Below are 14766 nucleotides of genomic sequence, written 5' to 3' on the forward strand. Positions count from 1 at the left end.
TTTAATTAGAACGTCCTATCCTTGCTAGATTAGGTGTAATAAATTTTCACTTTTTCTGGTTCTCTATTACTTAATTTTTGTCTACTACTTGATACATAAAGTATTTGATATTTGAAAGATAAACTAAATTTCATTTTTCCCAGATAGTGAGCCAGTTTCCTAATACCTTATAGTATTGATTGGTTTGGCTTCTTAAAATTCTCTAACATATCTGTAGGGTCTTATATTAATAAGCCTATTAGTTGATTATTGATTTACATGTTTTGCTGTCTGTTATGTCCAGTTTTTTCTCCAGTTAGTGAGCCAGTTTCCTAATACCTTATAGTATTGATTGGTTTGGCTTCTTAAAATTCTCTAACATATCTGTATGGTCTTATATTAATAAGCCTATTAGTTGATTATTGATTTACATGTTTTGCTGTCTGTTATGTCCAGTTTTTTACATGTTTTGCTGTCTGTTATGTCCAATTTTTCTCTATGAGAAAAATTTCTATAGCTTATTTTTGTTTTTCTAGATAAACTTTAGATACATTTTGTCATTTTCCACAAACAAATACTAGTTTTGGTTCGAATTCTATAAACCTACACATTTACTGGTATTTTCATAATGTTTACAGAGAATTAATATTACTTAAAGGGCTACTTACTGAACTTCAGTGACCCATGATTATAACACATGGATAAAGTTTACAAAAATCCTTTTTGCATAAAAGCATTGTTTCATATTCAAAATAGCACATCCTAACTTTTTTCCCTGTCAGACTAATATTGGTTAATAATAATTTGTTGGTATTGTTTACAGTGAAGTTACTCAAGATCTTTTTAAAATCTATTCTCCTACTATAACTTAAGTTTTCAAATTCTTTTATTTTCTACTTTTTGTATAATGAGACATATTACATTTATGTATGATTTTTATAATTCCTTGGACTGTAAGTAAAAGCAAAATTGTTCTCTTTGTCATATATAAAATTCTTATTGTTACATATTAACATTTTTAGTAAATTATTGCTGTATAGTAATCTTGGGAAATACTTAATATTATACTAAGTTTAGGTCATATTTAGATTATATTTTACCATAGTATAAAATTGATTAACCTCATACATTCAACTTGGGAACACTGGCATAAAATATTAATATCTTCTTTCTTTTTTTCCCTACTTTTCTAATTGACAGTAATGCGGTTGACCAAACCTACTTTATTCACCAATATTCCAGTAACATGTGAAGAGAAAGACTTGCCTGGTATGACACATGCTTTATTCTTCTTGTACCTGGGAAAGAGTTGTATTACCTTGGGGATAAGCCTAGCCTTGCCAATCTTACACTAACTCTTTGCTGTATCCTTCATTGCTTGTTTTTGTACATGTAAATGTGGCCATCTGAGCAGTAAGTCTCACTCATAATCTATAAATCAAGACACTATTGATATCCCATGGCAACAGAGACTTTTGGTTTTAGTAAAAACACATTCCTTGTAATAATACTATTAAAATTTTGTTTATCCTCACATGTTCCATCAATGTATGTTAGCATTCCCTTTATTAAAAATTATTGGAGCTTCTATATTTTATATCTCATGACCTACATTTTCCTTTTTCCCTAAACTGTTCATTTTCTGTAGAAACAGAATTTTTTGGTGTGCATTGTTGTAATGAAGATTAGAAATTAGATTTTTTTAAATATAATTTTTGCTGTGAGATTATTTTTTTTAAATAGCTCTCAAAACTATTTCTTCACATAAATAAAAGTTATTTACAAGATCAATGTTAGAATTTGATGTTTTTCTCTTTCTACAGGAGATCTCTTTAACCAGCTTATGAGAGATGATCCTTCAACTGTAAATGGTGCAGAGATTTTAATGTTGGGAGAAATGTTGACCTTACCACAGAATTTTGGGTAAGAATCGTATGCTCACGTTTGAAACACAGTAGCACTCTGAAGCCATTACAGATCATGTTTTCAAAAGATAACTATAGGATGGAAAAATGCTCATGATACATTTAAGTGGTTGAAAAAAAAAATTTAACAGAAAGTGTACTATTTGATTCTGGTTGTTTTTTTTTTTTTTTTTTTTTTTAAATAAATGCATACCAAAGTGTTAATAGCGGTTCCTAGGGTGGTAGAATTTTACCTTTCTTCTTTGGTGGTTGTGGTTTAGTTGCTAAGTCATGTCTAATTCTTTGTGACCCCATGGACTGTGGCTCCAGGCTCCTCTGTCCATAGGATTTTCCATGCAAAATATTGGGAGTGGGTTGCCATTTCCTTCTCCAGGATATCTTCCCTACCCAGGGATCAAGCCTGCATCTCCTACATTGCAGGCAGATTCTTTACCAACTGAGCCAGCAGACAAGCCTATAGATCTTTTTAAATGCCTGTGTATTCCTTTATTTTAAAGGATTCAGTCTCAGTGTCTTTCAGAATTAGCTCTTTTCTTCACCTTCACAGCCCTTTACCATCATAAGTTATTGGACTTGTCAGCTTATTAGGAACTCTAAATGTTTTATTCCTCTCTTGCTCTTAGTTATTCTCTTATTCTAGATTATTACTGAGGTAAAAGCCCCTGGTCCTGCTCTGTTTGCAACCAAGATAATTTTTAAAGGTTTATAGAATGTGGTCATTGATTAGTGTCTTGAGAGCTTAGAAATATATTCATGTAAAAAATGTTCATATTAAAATATTTTTATATAAACCTACATACATTTATATGTTAATATGCATTATATATAATATATACTAGGCTTCCCTGGTAGCTCAGCTGGTAAAGAATCTGGCTGCAATGCAGGAGACCCCTGTTCAATTCCTAGGTCGGAAAGATCCGCTAAGAAGGGATAGGCTATCCACTCCAGTACTCTTGGGCTTCCCTGGTGGCTCAGCTGGTAAAGAATCCACCCACAATGCTGGAGACCTGGGTTTGATCCCTGGATTGGAAAGATCCCCTGGAGAAGGGAACAACTACCCACTCTAGTATGTTGGCCTGGAGAATTCCATGGACTGTGTAGGCCATGGGGTCGCAAAGAGTAGGACATGACTGAGCCACTACTTACAAAGTAATGCCACTAGTCATTTTGATTAGAATTAAGTTATAAAAATAAAATAAATTGGTAAAAATACTCTAAAATCAATAACTTGATCCCTTCTAGATTCAGGGCATAAGTTATTTCAAATATTGCCTTTTGTAGCCTCCTTATTAAGACTTTTAACGTGGATCTGATTTCAATGACTTATTTTTAGGAGGGCTATTAGCTTTGGCAGTAGTTGAGGGTCAAGTTACATAGCATGCTTTATAGATTAAATCTGTAATTTGAATTGTACTAGATAATGAGTGAGCAGCCTAGTGTAAACAAAGAAATATTGAAATAGTATTTCACCTGAGTTACGGAAGCCACTCTGCCATGACAAGGCTGTAATCCATGAAGGGATTACTATCCTTTAGTAACTTCTCTATTTGATATTCTCAGTGGTGCATAAATAGAATATTTGTGATAAAACTTGAATGGATTTCTGTCTAAAAATTTATTTTATTTCACAGGAATATATTTTTGGGAGAGACCTTTTCCAGTTATATCAGCGTCCATAATGATAGCAATCAAGTTGTAAAAGATATATTGGTTAAAGTAAGTGGCATTCTTTTTGGGGATAATTTTTTTTTTTTTTTTTACTTTTTAATTTCTATTCTTAATGTTTTGAGACTTCATTAAAATACATGTTCGATACTGACTTTTTAATTGTTATTATTAGCAAGTATTAATTGAACACCCTAAGTTATCAGATATGCTTTGCATAGCATCATTGTTCCTTATCCTCAAAGTTTGTGATAGCTTGGATGAGAAAATATACCAAAGATAAATAGCACTTAAATTTCTGTTAATGATTTATGATTAACACAATAAAGGTTGAATTTCAGAGGAGAGATCATCACTCGGGATTGCATCATTCAGGAAGGGCTGTTGAAGGAGAGGGAACACAGGAAGGTCTTGAAAGAATGGCAGGGTTTAGAAGGAAAGATGAAAGAGGGGCGTGGCGATTGGAAGCAGGAACATAGGAATATGTAATGTGTTCTTGTAGCAGTGAACAGAATTCACTTAGTAAAAGCAAGTAAGGTTGTATAGATAGGTAGTAACCACACAGTAAGTGAGCATCTTGAAAGCCAGACTAAGTCTGAGGTTATTTTAAGACAGTGTGCAATCAGTGGAAACTTTTAAGCAGAGGTTCGTGTTGGAAGGCTAACACGAAAGCATTGTATGGGATGGTTTGTAGGAAATAAGCCAGTTAGAAGATTCTTACAGTTTTGAGAATCAAGAGATAGAATATGCTAGCTCATTTAAACACCTTGGATATATTCACAAAGAAAAAGAGCTTGAAAAATAAAAAAATTCATTGTCAAATCTGTATTCACGTGGCATTTATAATAACAAATGAGACAATACTAATAAATATCCCACTTTGAAGTCTTTGCATTAGGAAATATTAGGTTAGAATTTACTGCAGAAAGCTTGTTAACTGATTTCTTTTTTAAATAAAATCTTTTTAAAAGTTTTAGTTCTTACAGACAAATCCACTGCCACTCCCCATGACTTAACATGATCTTTACTTTCTCTGTATTTTTCTTGACATTTGCTTTGAAGTTTTATATTGATTTCATTATTTGACAAACATTTATTAATTGCCTACTGTGTGCCAGGCTCTGTGTTACAGTGGTGAAGAAGAGAAGACATCCCTTTTTAAATCCTGCTCATCCAAAAACCAATTTGGAGCATGAAACCTACCCTGTAATTGTATTCCCCTTCCTCAAGCCAGCCATCCATTCCTCCTTTACTCTGTATTATCTTCCCAAAACATTTAAATTCCATAGGAACAGAGATTTAGGTCTCTTTTGGTCACTGCTTTATCTCCAATTCCTGGAAAAGTCCTGGTGGTAATTAGGAAGTAAATGTTAAGTGCAGCAGTTATAACATGAAAAAGGAAAAAGGTGTAAGTGTTTAGCTATATATATATAATACATACTGTAGTTATGATTCATGTTTAACAGGTAATACATAGGGAAACAAACTGGACAGAAAGCCCATGGGTTTGGCTGTTTTCTTTTCTTCCCCTCCTCCTTCTCTAATGTCTAAAATGTTAAAGAATTTTGAATTTTAGTTTCGTTGCTTATTAGTTGTATAACCTATGGAGAGTTGTTCTTTCTGTGTTCTCTCACTTGTATGTAAAACAAGGATGGTACAATTACCTGCTTCAGGATTTATTCAGTCACTAAGTCGTGTCCCACTATTTGCTACCCATGGACTGCAGGATGCCAGACTTCCATGTCCTTCGCTCCCTCTTGGAATTTGCTCAAACTCGTGTCCGTTAATTCAGTGATGGGATCCAAACATCTCATTCTCTGTTGCCACCTTCTCCTCCTGCCCACGATCTTTCCCAGCAGCAGGGTCTTTTCTAGTGAGTCAGCTCTTTGCATCAGGCCAAAGTGTTGGTGCTTCAGCTTCAACCATCAGTTCTTCCAAAATCAATATTCAGGGTTCATTTCCATAAGGATTGATTGGTTTGATCTTGCTGTCCAAGGGACTCTTAAGAGTCTTTTCCAGTACCACAGCTTGAAAGCATCAATTCTTCTGCATTCAGCCTTCTTCATGGTCCAACTCTCACATCTGTACATGACTACTAGAAAAACCATAGCTTTGACTGTACAGACCTTTGTCGACAAAGTGATGTCTCTGCTTTTTTAATACTCTGTCTAGGTTTGTCATAGCTTTTCTTCCAAGAAGTAAGCATCTTTTTAATTCCATGGCTATAGTCACCATCTGCAGTGATTTTGGAGTCCAAGAAAATAAAATCTGCAACTTTTTCCCCTTTTCCCCATCTATTTGCCATGAAGTAATGGGACCAGATGCCATGATCTTAGTTTTCAGAATGTTGATTTTTAAGCCAGCTTTTTCACTCTTCTTTCACCTTAAGCAAGAGGCTCTTTAGTTTCTCTTCACTTTCTCCCATTAGGGTGGTATCATCTGCATATCTCATGTTGTTGATGTTTTTCACAGCAATCTTGATTCCAGCTTGTGATTGCTCTAGCCTGGCATTTCACATGATGTACTCTGCATATAAGTTAAATAAACAGGGTGACAGTATACACCCTTGATGTACTCCTTCCCAATTTTGAACCAGTCTGTTGTTCCATGTCTGGTTCTAACTTATGCTTCTTGACGTGCATACAGATTTCTCAGGAGGCAGATCAGGTGGTCTGGTATTCCCATCTCTTTAAGAATTTTCCATAGTTTGTTGTGATCTACACGGTCAAAGGCTTTAGTGTAGTTAGTGAAGCCTTAGTAAATATTTTCCGGAACTCCCTTGCTTTTTCTATGTCCAATGGATGTTGGCAATTTGATCTCTGTTTCCCCTGCCATTTCTAAATACAGCTTGTACACCTGAAAGGTCTCAGTTCCCGTACTGTTGAAGCTTGTAGCAGGCATCAGGTGAGCAAAGTGCTTAGAACAGGGCCTTGCGCATGGTAGGGGCCCAGTGTGAGCTACTACTACTGTTTAGTAACTGAATATAATAGCAAAAGAGAGGGCACTAATAAATATCCACTTTGAACTGCCTGCATTAAGAATGTTAGGTTAGAATTTACTGCTAAAAACTGAATTTTTTTAAACAAAATCTTTTTAAAAGTCTTAGCTCTTACAGGCAAAACCACTTCCACTCCCTGTGACTTAATGTGATCTTTGCTTTATCTGTATTTTTCTTGACACTTGCCTTGAAGTTTTATCATAATTTCATTATTTGACAAACCTTTATTAATTACTTACTGTGTGCCAGGCACCATGTTATAGCAGTGAAGAAGAGAACACAAGAGGTTCCTACCTCAATGCTGCTGCTGCTGCTAAGTTGCTTCAGTCGTGTCCGACTCTGTGCGACCCCATAGACGGCAGCCCATCAGGCTCCCCCGTCCCTGGGATTCTACAGACAAGAACACTGGAGTGGGTTGCCATTTCCTCCTCCGATGCATGAAAGTAAAAAGTGAAAGTGAAGTCGCTCAGTCGTGTCCGACTCTTAGCGACCCCATGGATTGCAGCCTAACAGGCTCCTCTGTTCGTGGGATTTTCCAGGCAAGAGTACTGGAGTGGGGTGCCATTGCCTTCTCAATAGACCTTACATTTTTGGTAGGGGAGATGGAAAGAAACAGGTGGGCAAAAAATCATAAGGTAATTACAGATGGTAATAAATGTTACAAAAGAAATTAGCAGGGAATGTGGTAGAAAGTAACTTAGTGGGGGCAGGTTGCTAAGTTAGAGAAACTGGTTCTTTCTTAGTTGATGACTTTAATGTTGATCTCTACTTCTGCAAATCAGTTGGTTTCTGACTTCTAATGTTGTTTTGAATGATTGTTTACCTTTTAGTGCTATATACTAACACATGTGTACACATCTGTATATGTTTCTGTAATATCCATCTGTCTATATATAAATTTTAAAACCATAGGTTCATATGGATGCCCCAAATTCCAGTCCAGTACCAAAGGTTTCATTGTAGCCTTCTCACTTTTCTTATTTGTACATTTTTGTCCCCAAAGGTCAGAAACCTGTCTCTTGCTACCCATAATGTATATGTTTTTTGTTTAATCCTGGGATACACGTAGAAGTTTTAAAGTTGCTAATCTGTACCCTTGCCAAAAAGTAGATGTTCAAGAGTAAAACATTTGTATGCCATTCTTTTTGTTTTTAGCTTTTGTTTGCCAAACTTATATTGGTTCTTACTTTTCCTTTACCCTTGGTATGGTTGTGTTCATTTGCAATAGAGTTAGGTTCATTCGATGCTGTATGGATTCCATTTTGGATTCCCCCTACCTCATGGCTGATTTATTTATTTTCAGATGTGCGTTTGTATGAACCATTACTCTTTTCTAAGCATCGGAGAAATGTGACATCTCTACAGAGAGATGTGTACAGAGAAGTGTCACTCTCCCTTCATCCCTACTGCCTTGCTTGCTCGTGTTCCCCTATTCCTTCTACCCATACTCACCCACAACCTGTAGGTAACCAAGTTCACTTGTATTTTATTCTCTCTTTCTTTCAAGGCTGATCTTCAGACAAGTTCTCAGCGTTTGAATCTTTCAGCCTCTAACGCTGCAGTGGCTGAACTTAAACCCGATTGTTGTATTGATGATGTCATACACCATGAAGTAAAGGAAATTGGAACACACATGTAAGAATTAATTTTACTACATCTCAAAGGCTTTTACTTATAACAGCCTTTATCTGAAATTTTTGCTTTATTTCCACTCATTATCAAGCCTGAGAAATTACTTCAGAAGGAGTTTTATGTGCCATGTTTACATGTTTGCCAGAAACAGACTTTAAACAAAATGTTTATTGTGTAAGGGGAAAAAAATGTTCATTTATCTCTAGTTTTATTTTTGCACCTGCAGTCTGACTGAAAAATAAAAATCCATGCTGCAAACCTTTAAAACCCAGGTAGTACTCTAAAAATACTTTTACAGTATGTTTATTCTTTTGAAATACTAACAACTGATGTTAATAACATTTATTTTTAAATTCACAGCTTTTCAGTTCTGGGTTTAACTATATAAATACACTCTATCCTGAGAGTTCAAAAGTAGAGAACCAAAATAAAACAAACTATGAGAGGAAAAAGAAATGTCAAATTCTGTATCCCTGGCCTGTGTAGGTATTTGAATGTGAATGCTCTGTTTTTCTTTGTCTGAGAGGCAAAAATGAACAATTCAGAGCCACCTAAAGTAATTTTAGATTTCTCTATCTGCCTTACCACTCCCACATATAGTTGATTCTCAAAGTCCTATTCTTGTTAATTATCTCTCAGTAGCCTCTCTTCATCTCTTCTTACATCACCATTTCTGTTTCTCTTTCTTATCTTAAAGAAGTACATATAATATTATCTATCATTTAATTCATTTTAGTGACAAGCTCTGTTTAGGCACTTTTTAATGTATATTCTGGGCTATCTTGGTGGCTCAGATCGTAAAGAGTCTGCCTGCAATGCAGGAGACCCAGGTTCGATTCCTGGGTCTGAAAGATCCTCTGGAGAAGAGAGTGAAAACTCACTCCAGTTTGCTTGCCTGGAGAATCTCATGAGCAGAGGAGGCAATCCATGGGATCCCATAAAGTTAGACATGACTGAGCAACTAACACTAATACATATTCTGTGGTTGGTATAAGCTTTGGTGTCAGATTTTCTGGAATTCAGATGTTAGCTCAATCATTTATTTAACTATGTGGTCTTGAATAAGTCACCTAACACTTCAGTGATCTCCCATTACCCTTAGGAAATTCTGACTTTATATAGTTTTTGCAGAGCTCTCCATACCTAATCCTTAACAAATACTCTCGTTCCACCTTTCATCATACTTCGCTCCCACTTTACACTGCGGTTATATTGGACTGTTTTACCTCTAAATTCCTCCACAACTTGAAATGTATTCTTCTCTTATAAAGGAATGCCTATGTCATTTGTTTAGTTTAATTTTACTTCTTCAAATATTTTTCTATGTCTTTTGTACTTGAAATTATTCACTGAGTGCCTGCTGTTCCCATTAAAGTATGAATTCCACAAAGTTGGCTGTATCCTCAGAATTTAGCAGAGAAATAGTGGTTAACATTTGTTGAAATTGAGTTTATTGAAATGATAATAAATGTGTAAAATCCCCATTTTACAGAAAATGAGACTTTTGTAGAATTTAATAGCTAGTAAATAATGGCATGGAGCTCAAATCTAGCTTCAAAATCTGTACTTTGTTTCCAACCGTGAGTACTAGGAGAGCAGGTGTTGAGTTTTGATCAACTCTAAATCCCTAGCACCTAGTTTAGTACCAGGTACAAATATAAAAAAGAAATAAATTACCTATAATGTCACCTCCTAGCATAACCACTATTAAGATATTGGTATACTTCAGTCTTTTTATGTGTATATATAACAGATACGTATAAAGAAATAATATTTTGTAAAATTTTGATAAAATTACCCCATGGCTTTATCTTTTTTAATGCACCAAGAACATTTTCCCACTTGAGTCAGTATTCTTTGAAAAGATTCTTAAAATGATTTTATCTACACAGTTGGACCATGTACTGTAATTTGTTTACTCTGATGTTAAACTTTCCACTTGTTCAGTTACAAATAACACAGTGATGAACACCTTAATATTTCCTGTGATAGATTACTTGAAATGGGTTTACTATAGGAGCATATAAGCAGTTTTAAGACTCCTTTCCTGAAGGATTGTTTTCTCAATTTTTATAACCAGCAGCAGTATAAAGAGATTCAGTTTCTGTAAACCCTCAACAACCCTGTTATTTCTTGGAAAGAATTTTTGCCAGATCCTAAGATGGGGAAAAATCTTACCTCATTATTGTAATTTGTAATTTGTTTCTTTGACTACTTGTAAGGGTGAACATTTTCACATTTTTGTTAGTATATCATGGTACTGTGATTTATATATATATTCTTTTCTCCTGTTTTGAGTGAGATACTAATGTTATGCCTACAAAGCTTGATATTGTTAGAAGCCTTTTATCCCAATATGTTGTCCTTTTTTAAATTTTGTTTTAGTGTCTTTGATTTATCCAGTTTATAAATTTGTAGAGGTCATCCTTTCCATTGGATTTATATTAAAAAGCCTTTCCTCATCTTGGAATTTTTTTTTTTAATTTGTTATTTTCTTCTAGTTTATGTGAACTTATTTTTAATATTCAACTGTTTAGTTATCCTGGTATTTATTTTGGATCATGCTTCACTTTTTGAAGAAAAAGTTTCTGACTTCTGTCTTTAAAAATGGTATATCTTATTTTACTAATCATAGCTTTCTTGTTCATGGAAATACATCTATATCTACTGAAACTTTTTTTCCTGCCCTAGGCTCATTTGACTACACTTTTACATCATTGGTATATTTTTCAAATTTTTTGATAGAGTTGAAATGTAGTAGATTAAGTATTAAAAAACAAAATTGAAAAGATTCAGAAATCATTAAGACATCTTTCTGTTTCAGCTTGGTGTGTGCAGTGAGTTACACGACTCAGGGTGGAGAAAAAATGTATTTTAGAAAATTCTTCAAGTTTCAGGTATTAAATCTGATGGTGGGAAATGGTGTTTAGGTGCCTTCCCCCTGCCACCTCAGCCCCCGGGAAATTACAGCTATTTATCCGCAATAAAAACAGACTCCAAATAAAGCAAATACCCTAATGTTTTTGAATTTATCATGTTACTAGCAGTCTAAAGTCAGACTAAGTTAAATAAAAACAGAAATTATCATTGGCAGTATAATGTTTTTATTTAAAAAAAAAATTGTTTGGTTTTCATGCCTTGACAAAACATGCAAGAATCAAGAAGATGGATAAAATGACTATAAAGTCCAGACAAAATAAGTGTCAATAATATCAGATTTCTAAAGAAATATTTAAATGAAGGATTATTGATTTGGGTTAAGTGGACCAAGCTTCCTTCAGAGAAATCATGAGTCACTGAAATTGCAGTTAGAAGTTTTTATTAATACACAGTTTTCAAAGTCCATAATCAAAGAATAATTTAAAACCACTGTTTTAATGCATCTGTGTGTACGGATAGGGAAATGAGATGACCATATACAGTTATGTAGATTTAGATATGACACTATATATATTTTTTTACTCCTCTGTACGTGGAAGAAAAAAATTGTTATTGCTTTGTTGTTATTGCTTTTGTTTTCACTCATCTGTTTAAGATTTTGCATGTCTTTTAAAAGAAAATAAAAGGTTTAATTGTTTATTTTGATAAATATACTTGGTGAAATATATAGAGAAAAATACACAAACATATATGTGTTCAGTTTAGCAAAATACTGTGAAGTGTAAATCCATATAACTCATGTAATTGTCACCCAGTCAAGAAATTATGGTAGCTTCTTTTAAAATGCCTTTGGGATTGTTTTGTTTTTACAAGAATATTGCATACCCATTTGAAAAGTCTGTTACAATTAAAATTGGAAAATGCCTTTGACAAGCATAAACCCAAGATTAAAAAAAAATAAGCAAAATAAATGGCCAACCAACAGTGTAAGAGGGTTCCCTTCTCTCCACACCCTCTCCAGCATTTATTGCTTGTAGACTTTTGGATCACAGCCATTCTGACTGGCGTGAAATGGTACCTCATTGTGGTTTTGATTTGCATTTCTCTGATAATGAGTGATGTTGAGCATCTTTTCATGTGTTTGTTAGCCATCTGTATGTCTTCTTTGGAGAAATGTCTATTTAGTTCTTTGGCCCATTTTTTGATTGGGTCGTTTATTTTTCTGGAATTGAGCTGTAGGAGTTACTTGTATATTTTTGAGATTAGTTGTTTGTCAGTTGCTTCATGTGCTACTATTTTCTCCCATTCTGAAGGCTGTCTTTTCACCTTGCTTATAGTTTGCTTTGTTGTGCAGAAGCTTTTAATTTTAATTAGGTCCCATTTGTTTATTTTTGCTTTTATTTCCAGTATTCTGGGTGGTGGGTCTTAGAGGATCCTGCTGTGATTTATGTCGGAAAGTGTTTTGCCTATGTTCTCCTCTAGGAATTTTATAGTTTCTGGTCTTAAGTTTAGATCTTTAATCCATTTTGAGTTTATTTTGGTGTTTGGTGTTAGAAAGTGTTCTAGTTTCATTCTTTTGCAAGTGGTTGACCAGTTTTCCCAGCACCACTTGTTAAAGAGATTGTCTCTAGAAAGCCAGAAAGAAAAACACCAATACAGTATACTAACACTTATATATGGAATTTAGAAAGATGGTAACGATAACCCTGTATGCAAGACAGCAAAAGAGACACAGATGTATAGAACAGTCTTTTGGACTCTGTGGGAGAGGGAGAGGGTGGGATGATTTGGGATAATGGCATTGAAACATGTATAGTATCATATAAGAAACAAATCACCAGTCTAGGTTCGATGCAGGATACAGGATGCTTGGGGCTGGTGCACTGGGATGACCCAGAGGGATGGTATGGGGAGGGAGGATGGAGGGGGGTTCAGGATGGGGAGCATGTGTACACCCATGGTGGATTCATGTTGATGTATGGCAAAACCAATACAATATTGTAAAGTAATTAACCTCCAATTAAAATAAATTTAATTAAAAATAAATAAATAAATGGCCAAATGATAATAATCTTCTTTGATTGGTATGCTTTATTCAACTAGGTTCTCAAACCATTGGATGTGAAAACCAAATTTTACAATGCAGAGGTAAGTGTGAGCACCTAATGGGATTTCATGTTCAACATTAAGATCTTATCTGACTAAAATTCTCATGTATTATATTTCTTTTCATATCAGAGTAAATTGCTGATATGACTACAAATTACTTGTGAAAAATGAGCATAAAGTTAAATCACAAGTGATTAATTTCACTGCAGATCTCTTTTAATCTGCTGTTTTCAATTTACATGGAATCAATATGCCTTGATTTTTATTCTCATTAACTTTGAGGCTTTCACCTCCTTTCATTAAATGATGACCCTATGCTTCCATTTAATAGTTGTTGTTCCTGTCTAAAAACATTAGCAATCTGTTAAATATTTATAAATGTGGTTGTGATATTGTAAAAATTGAAGTAGTAGATCTAAACCTGCAAAAAAAATTTAATATTTATATAGAAAAATATTAAGTAGAACTCAATACATTAAATTCTTTGTCCTGAAAAGTCAGTGTGAGATTGCTAAGTTTAGTGAATGATTTGAATTTCTCCTTAGGAGAAACAAATTTGGCAAAAATATAGAAAGGAGTAACTTTCAGAATAGAAGATTATCTTCTGTTCTAACAAAAGATATAGAATATAATTTGTTATAAGGAAAAGGTTTAATTCTTGAATTTCTTTTACAAAATTCTATTTTATCCTGGTATCTAGAATTCCAGAAAAAACAGATTTCCTACTGGGCCTCTTACTCCCGAAAAATCATGTGTTTCAGATCATAATGATAAACTCAGAGATATTCAAATATAGCATTTTGAAATGCAAATTATGTCTGTTACTCCAAAACCAGGTGATAAGAAATTTGTAGTCACATGTCAAATTTGATAATATTATTTTTACCATCAGCATCTCAGAGTTTTTATTCACTATAAAGTTTGTGCTACAGCTGGACATACCAAAACATCTAAGATAAGGAACCTAACCCTGAAGTAAAAACCTATCAGGAGAAAAGAAAAAAGTGCATAAAATAAAAAAGTTACTAGTATAGTATATAGTGCGACTAGAGAGACTGGTACAAAAAAATGTGCTACAGGAACTCTGGGAATGAGATTCTGGAGTAGTCTAAGAAAGCTTCATGGTAAAGAAAGAGAACTGCCTCAGAGTCCAGAAGGAATAGGTGCTGGAAATGTAGTGTCAGAGCAGTGAAGGTGTTCCAAGCAGAGGTGCAAGTGGAACATTGAGTACGTAGTGAAGAGTATACATATCACTATTTGATGGCAGGATTCAGTCTCATCAAGGAGATTATTAGATGTTTAAAGAGTTGATGTTTCTTTGTGGGGAGGGATAGGAGAATTGGGATAATACATATTTGTTCTACCTTTTTTTGTTATTAGTAATATATGTACTTAAATAGTCTTAATTTATTATTTCGCTGGAAAAGATTTCATTCATAGTATGAGGGGAGATTGGTAACTATTCTATTAGAAAAAATAGTTTGGAAAATTAAAAACAAATATGTAGGTGGGTCTTTTTTTTCCTGTAATTGACTCCTAGGAAAGCACATACTAAACTATTTTAAGTTTTCTTTGTTG

At 34.2% G+C, this 14766-nt stretch overlaps 1 protein-coding gene across 3 annotated transcripts in view; it reads left to right on the plus strand.

Annotated features, from left to right (window-relative positions):
* The window catches only part of TRAPPC13 (trafficking protein particle complex 13), a 36353-nt gene that overhangs the window by 9552 nt on the left and 12035 nt on the right, over positions 1 to 14766 (plus strand). For all 3 annotated transcript variants that reach the window (XM_010845528.1, XM_010845530.1, XM_010845529.1), the window contains exons 2-7: positions 1180 to 1248; positions 1803 to 1902; positions 3536 to 3620; positions 8075 to 8202; positions 11024 to 11096; positions 13183 to 13227. In XM_010845528.1, the coding sequence (XP_010843830.1) occupies positions 1180 to 1248; positions 1803 to 1902; positions 3536 to 3620; positions 8075 to 8202; positions 11024 to 11096; positions 13183 to 13227 (500 nt within the window). The remainder of the gene's footprint in view (positions 1 to 1179; positions 1249 to 1802; positions 1903 to 3535; positions 3621 to 8074; positions 8203 to 11023; positions 11097 to 13182; positions 13228 to 14766) is intronic.

This window comes from Bison bison, unplaced genomic scaffold, assembly GCF_000754665.1.
Source record: "Bison bison bison isolate TAMUID 2011002044 unplaced genomic scaffold, Bison_UMD1.0 scf7180017864218, whole genome shotgun sequence".
Lineage (NCBI taxonomy): Eukaryota > Metazoa > Chordata > Mammalia > Artiodactyla > Bovidae > Bison > Bison bison.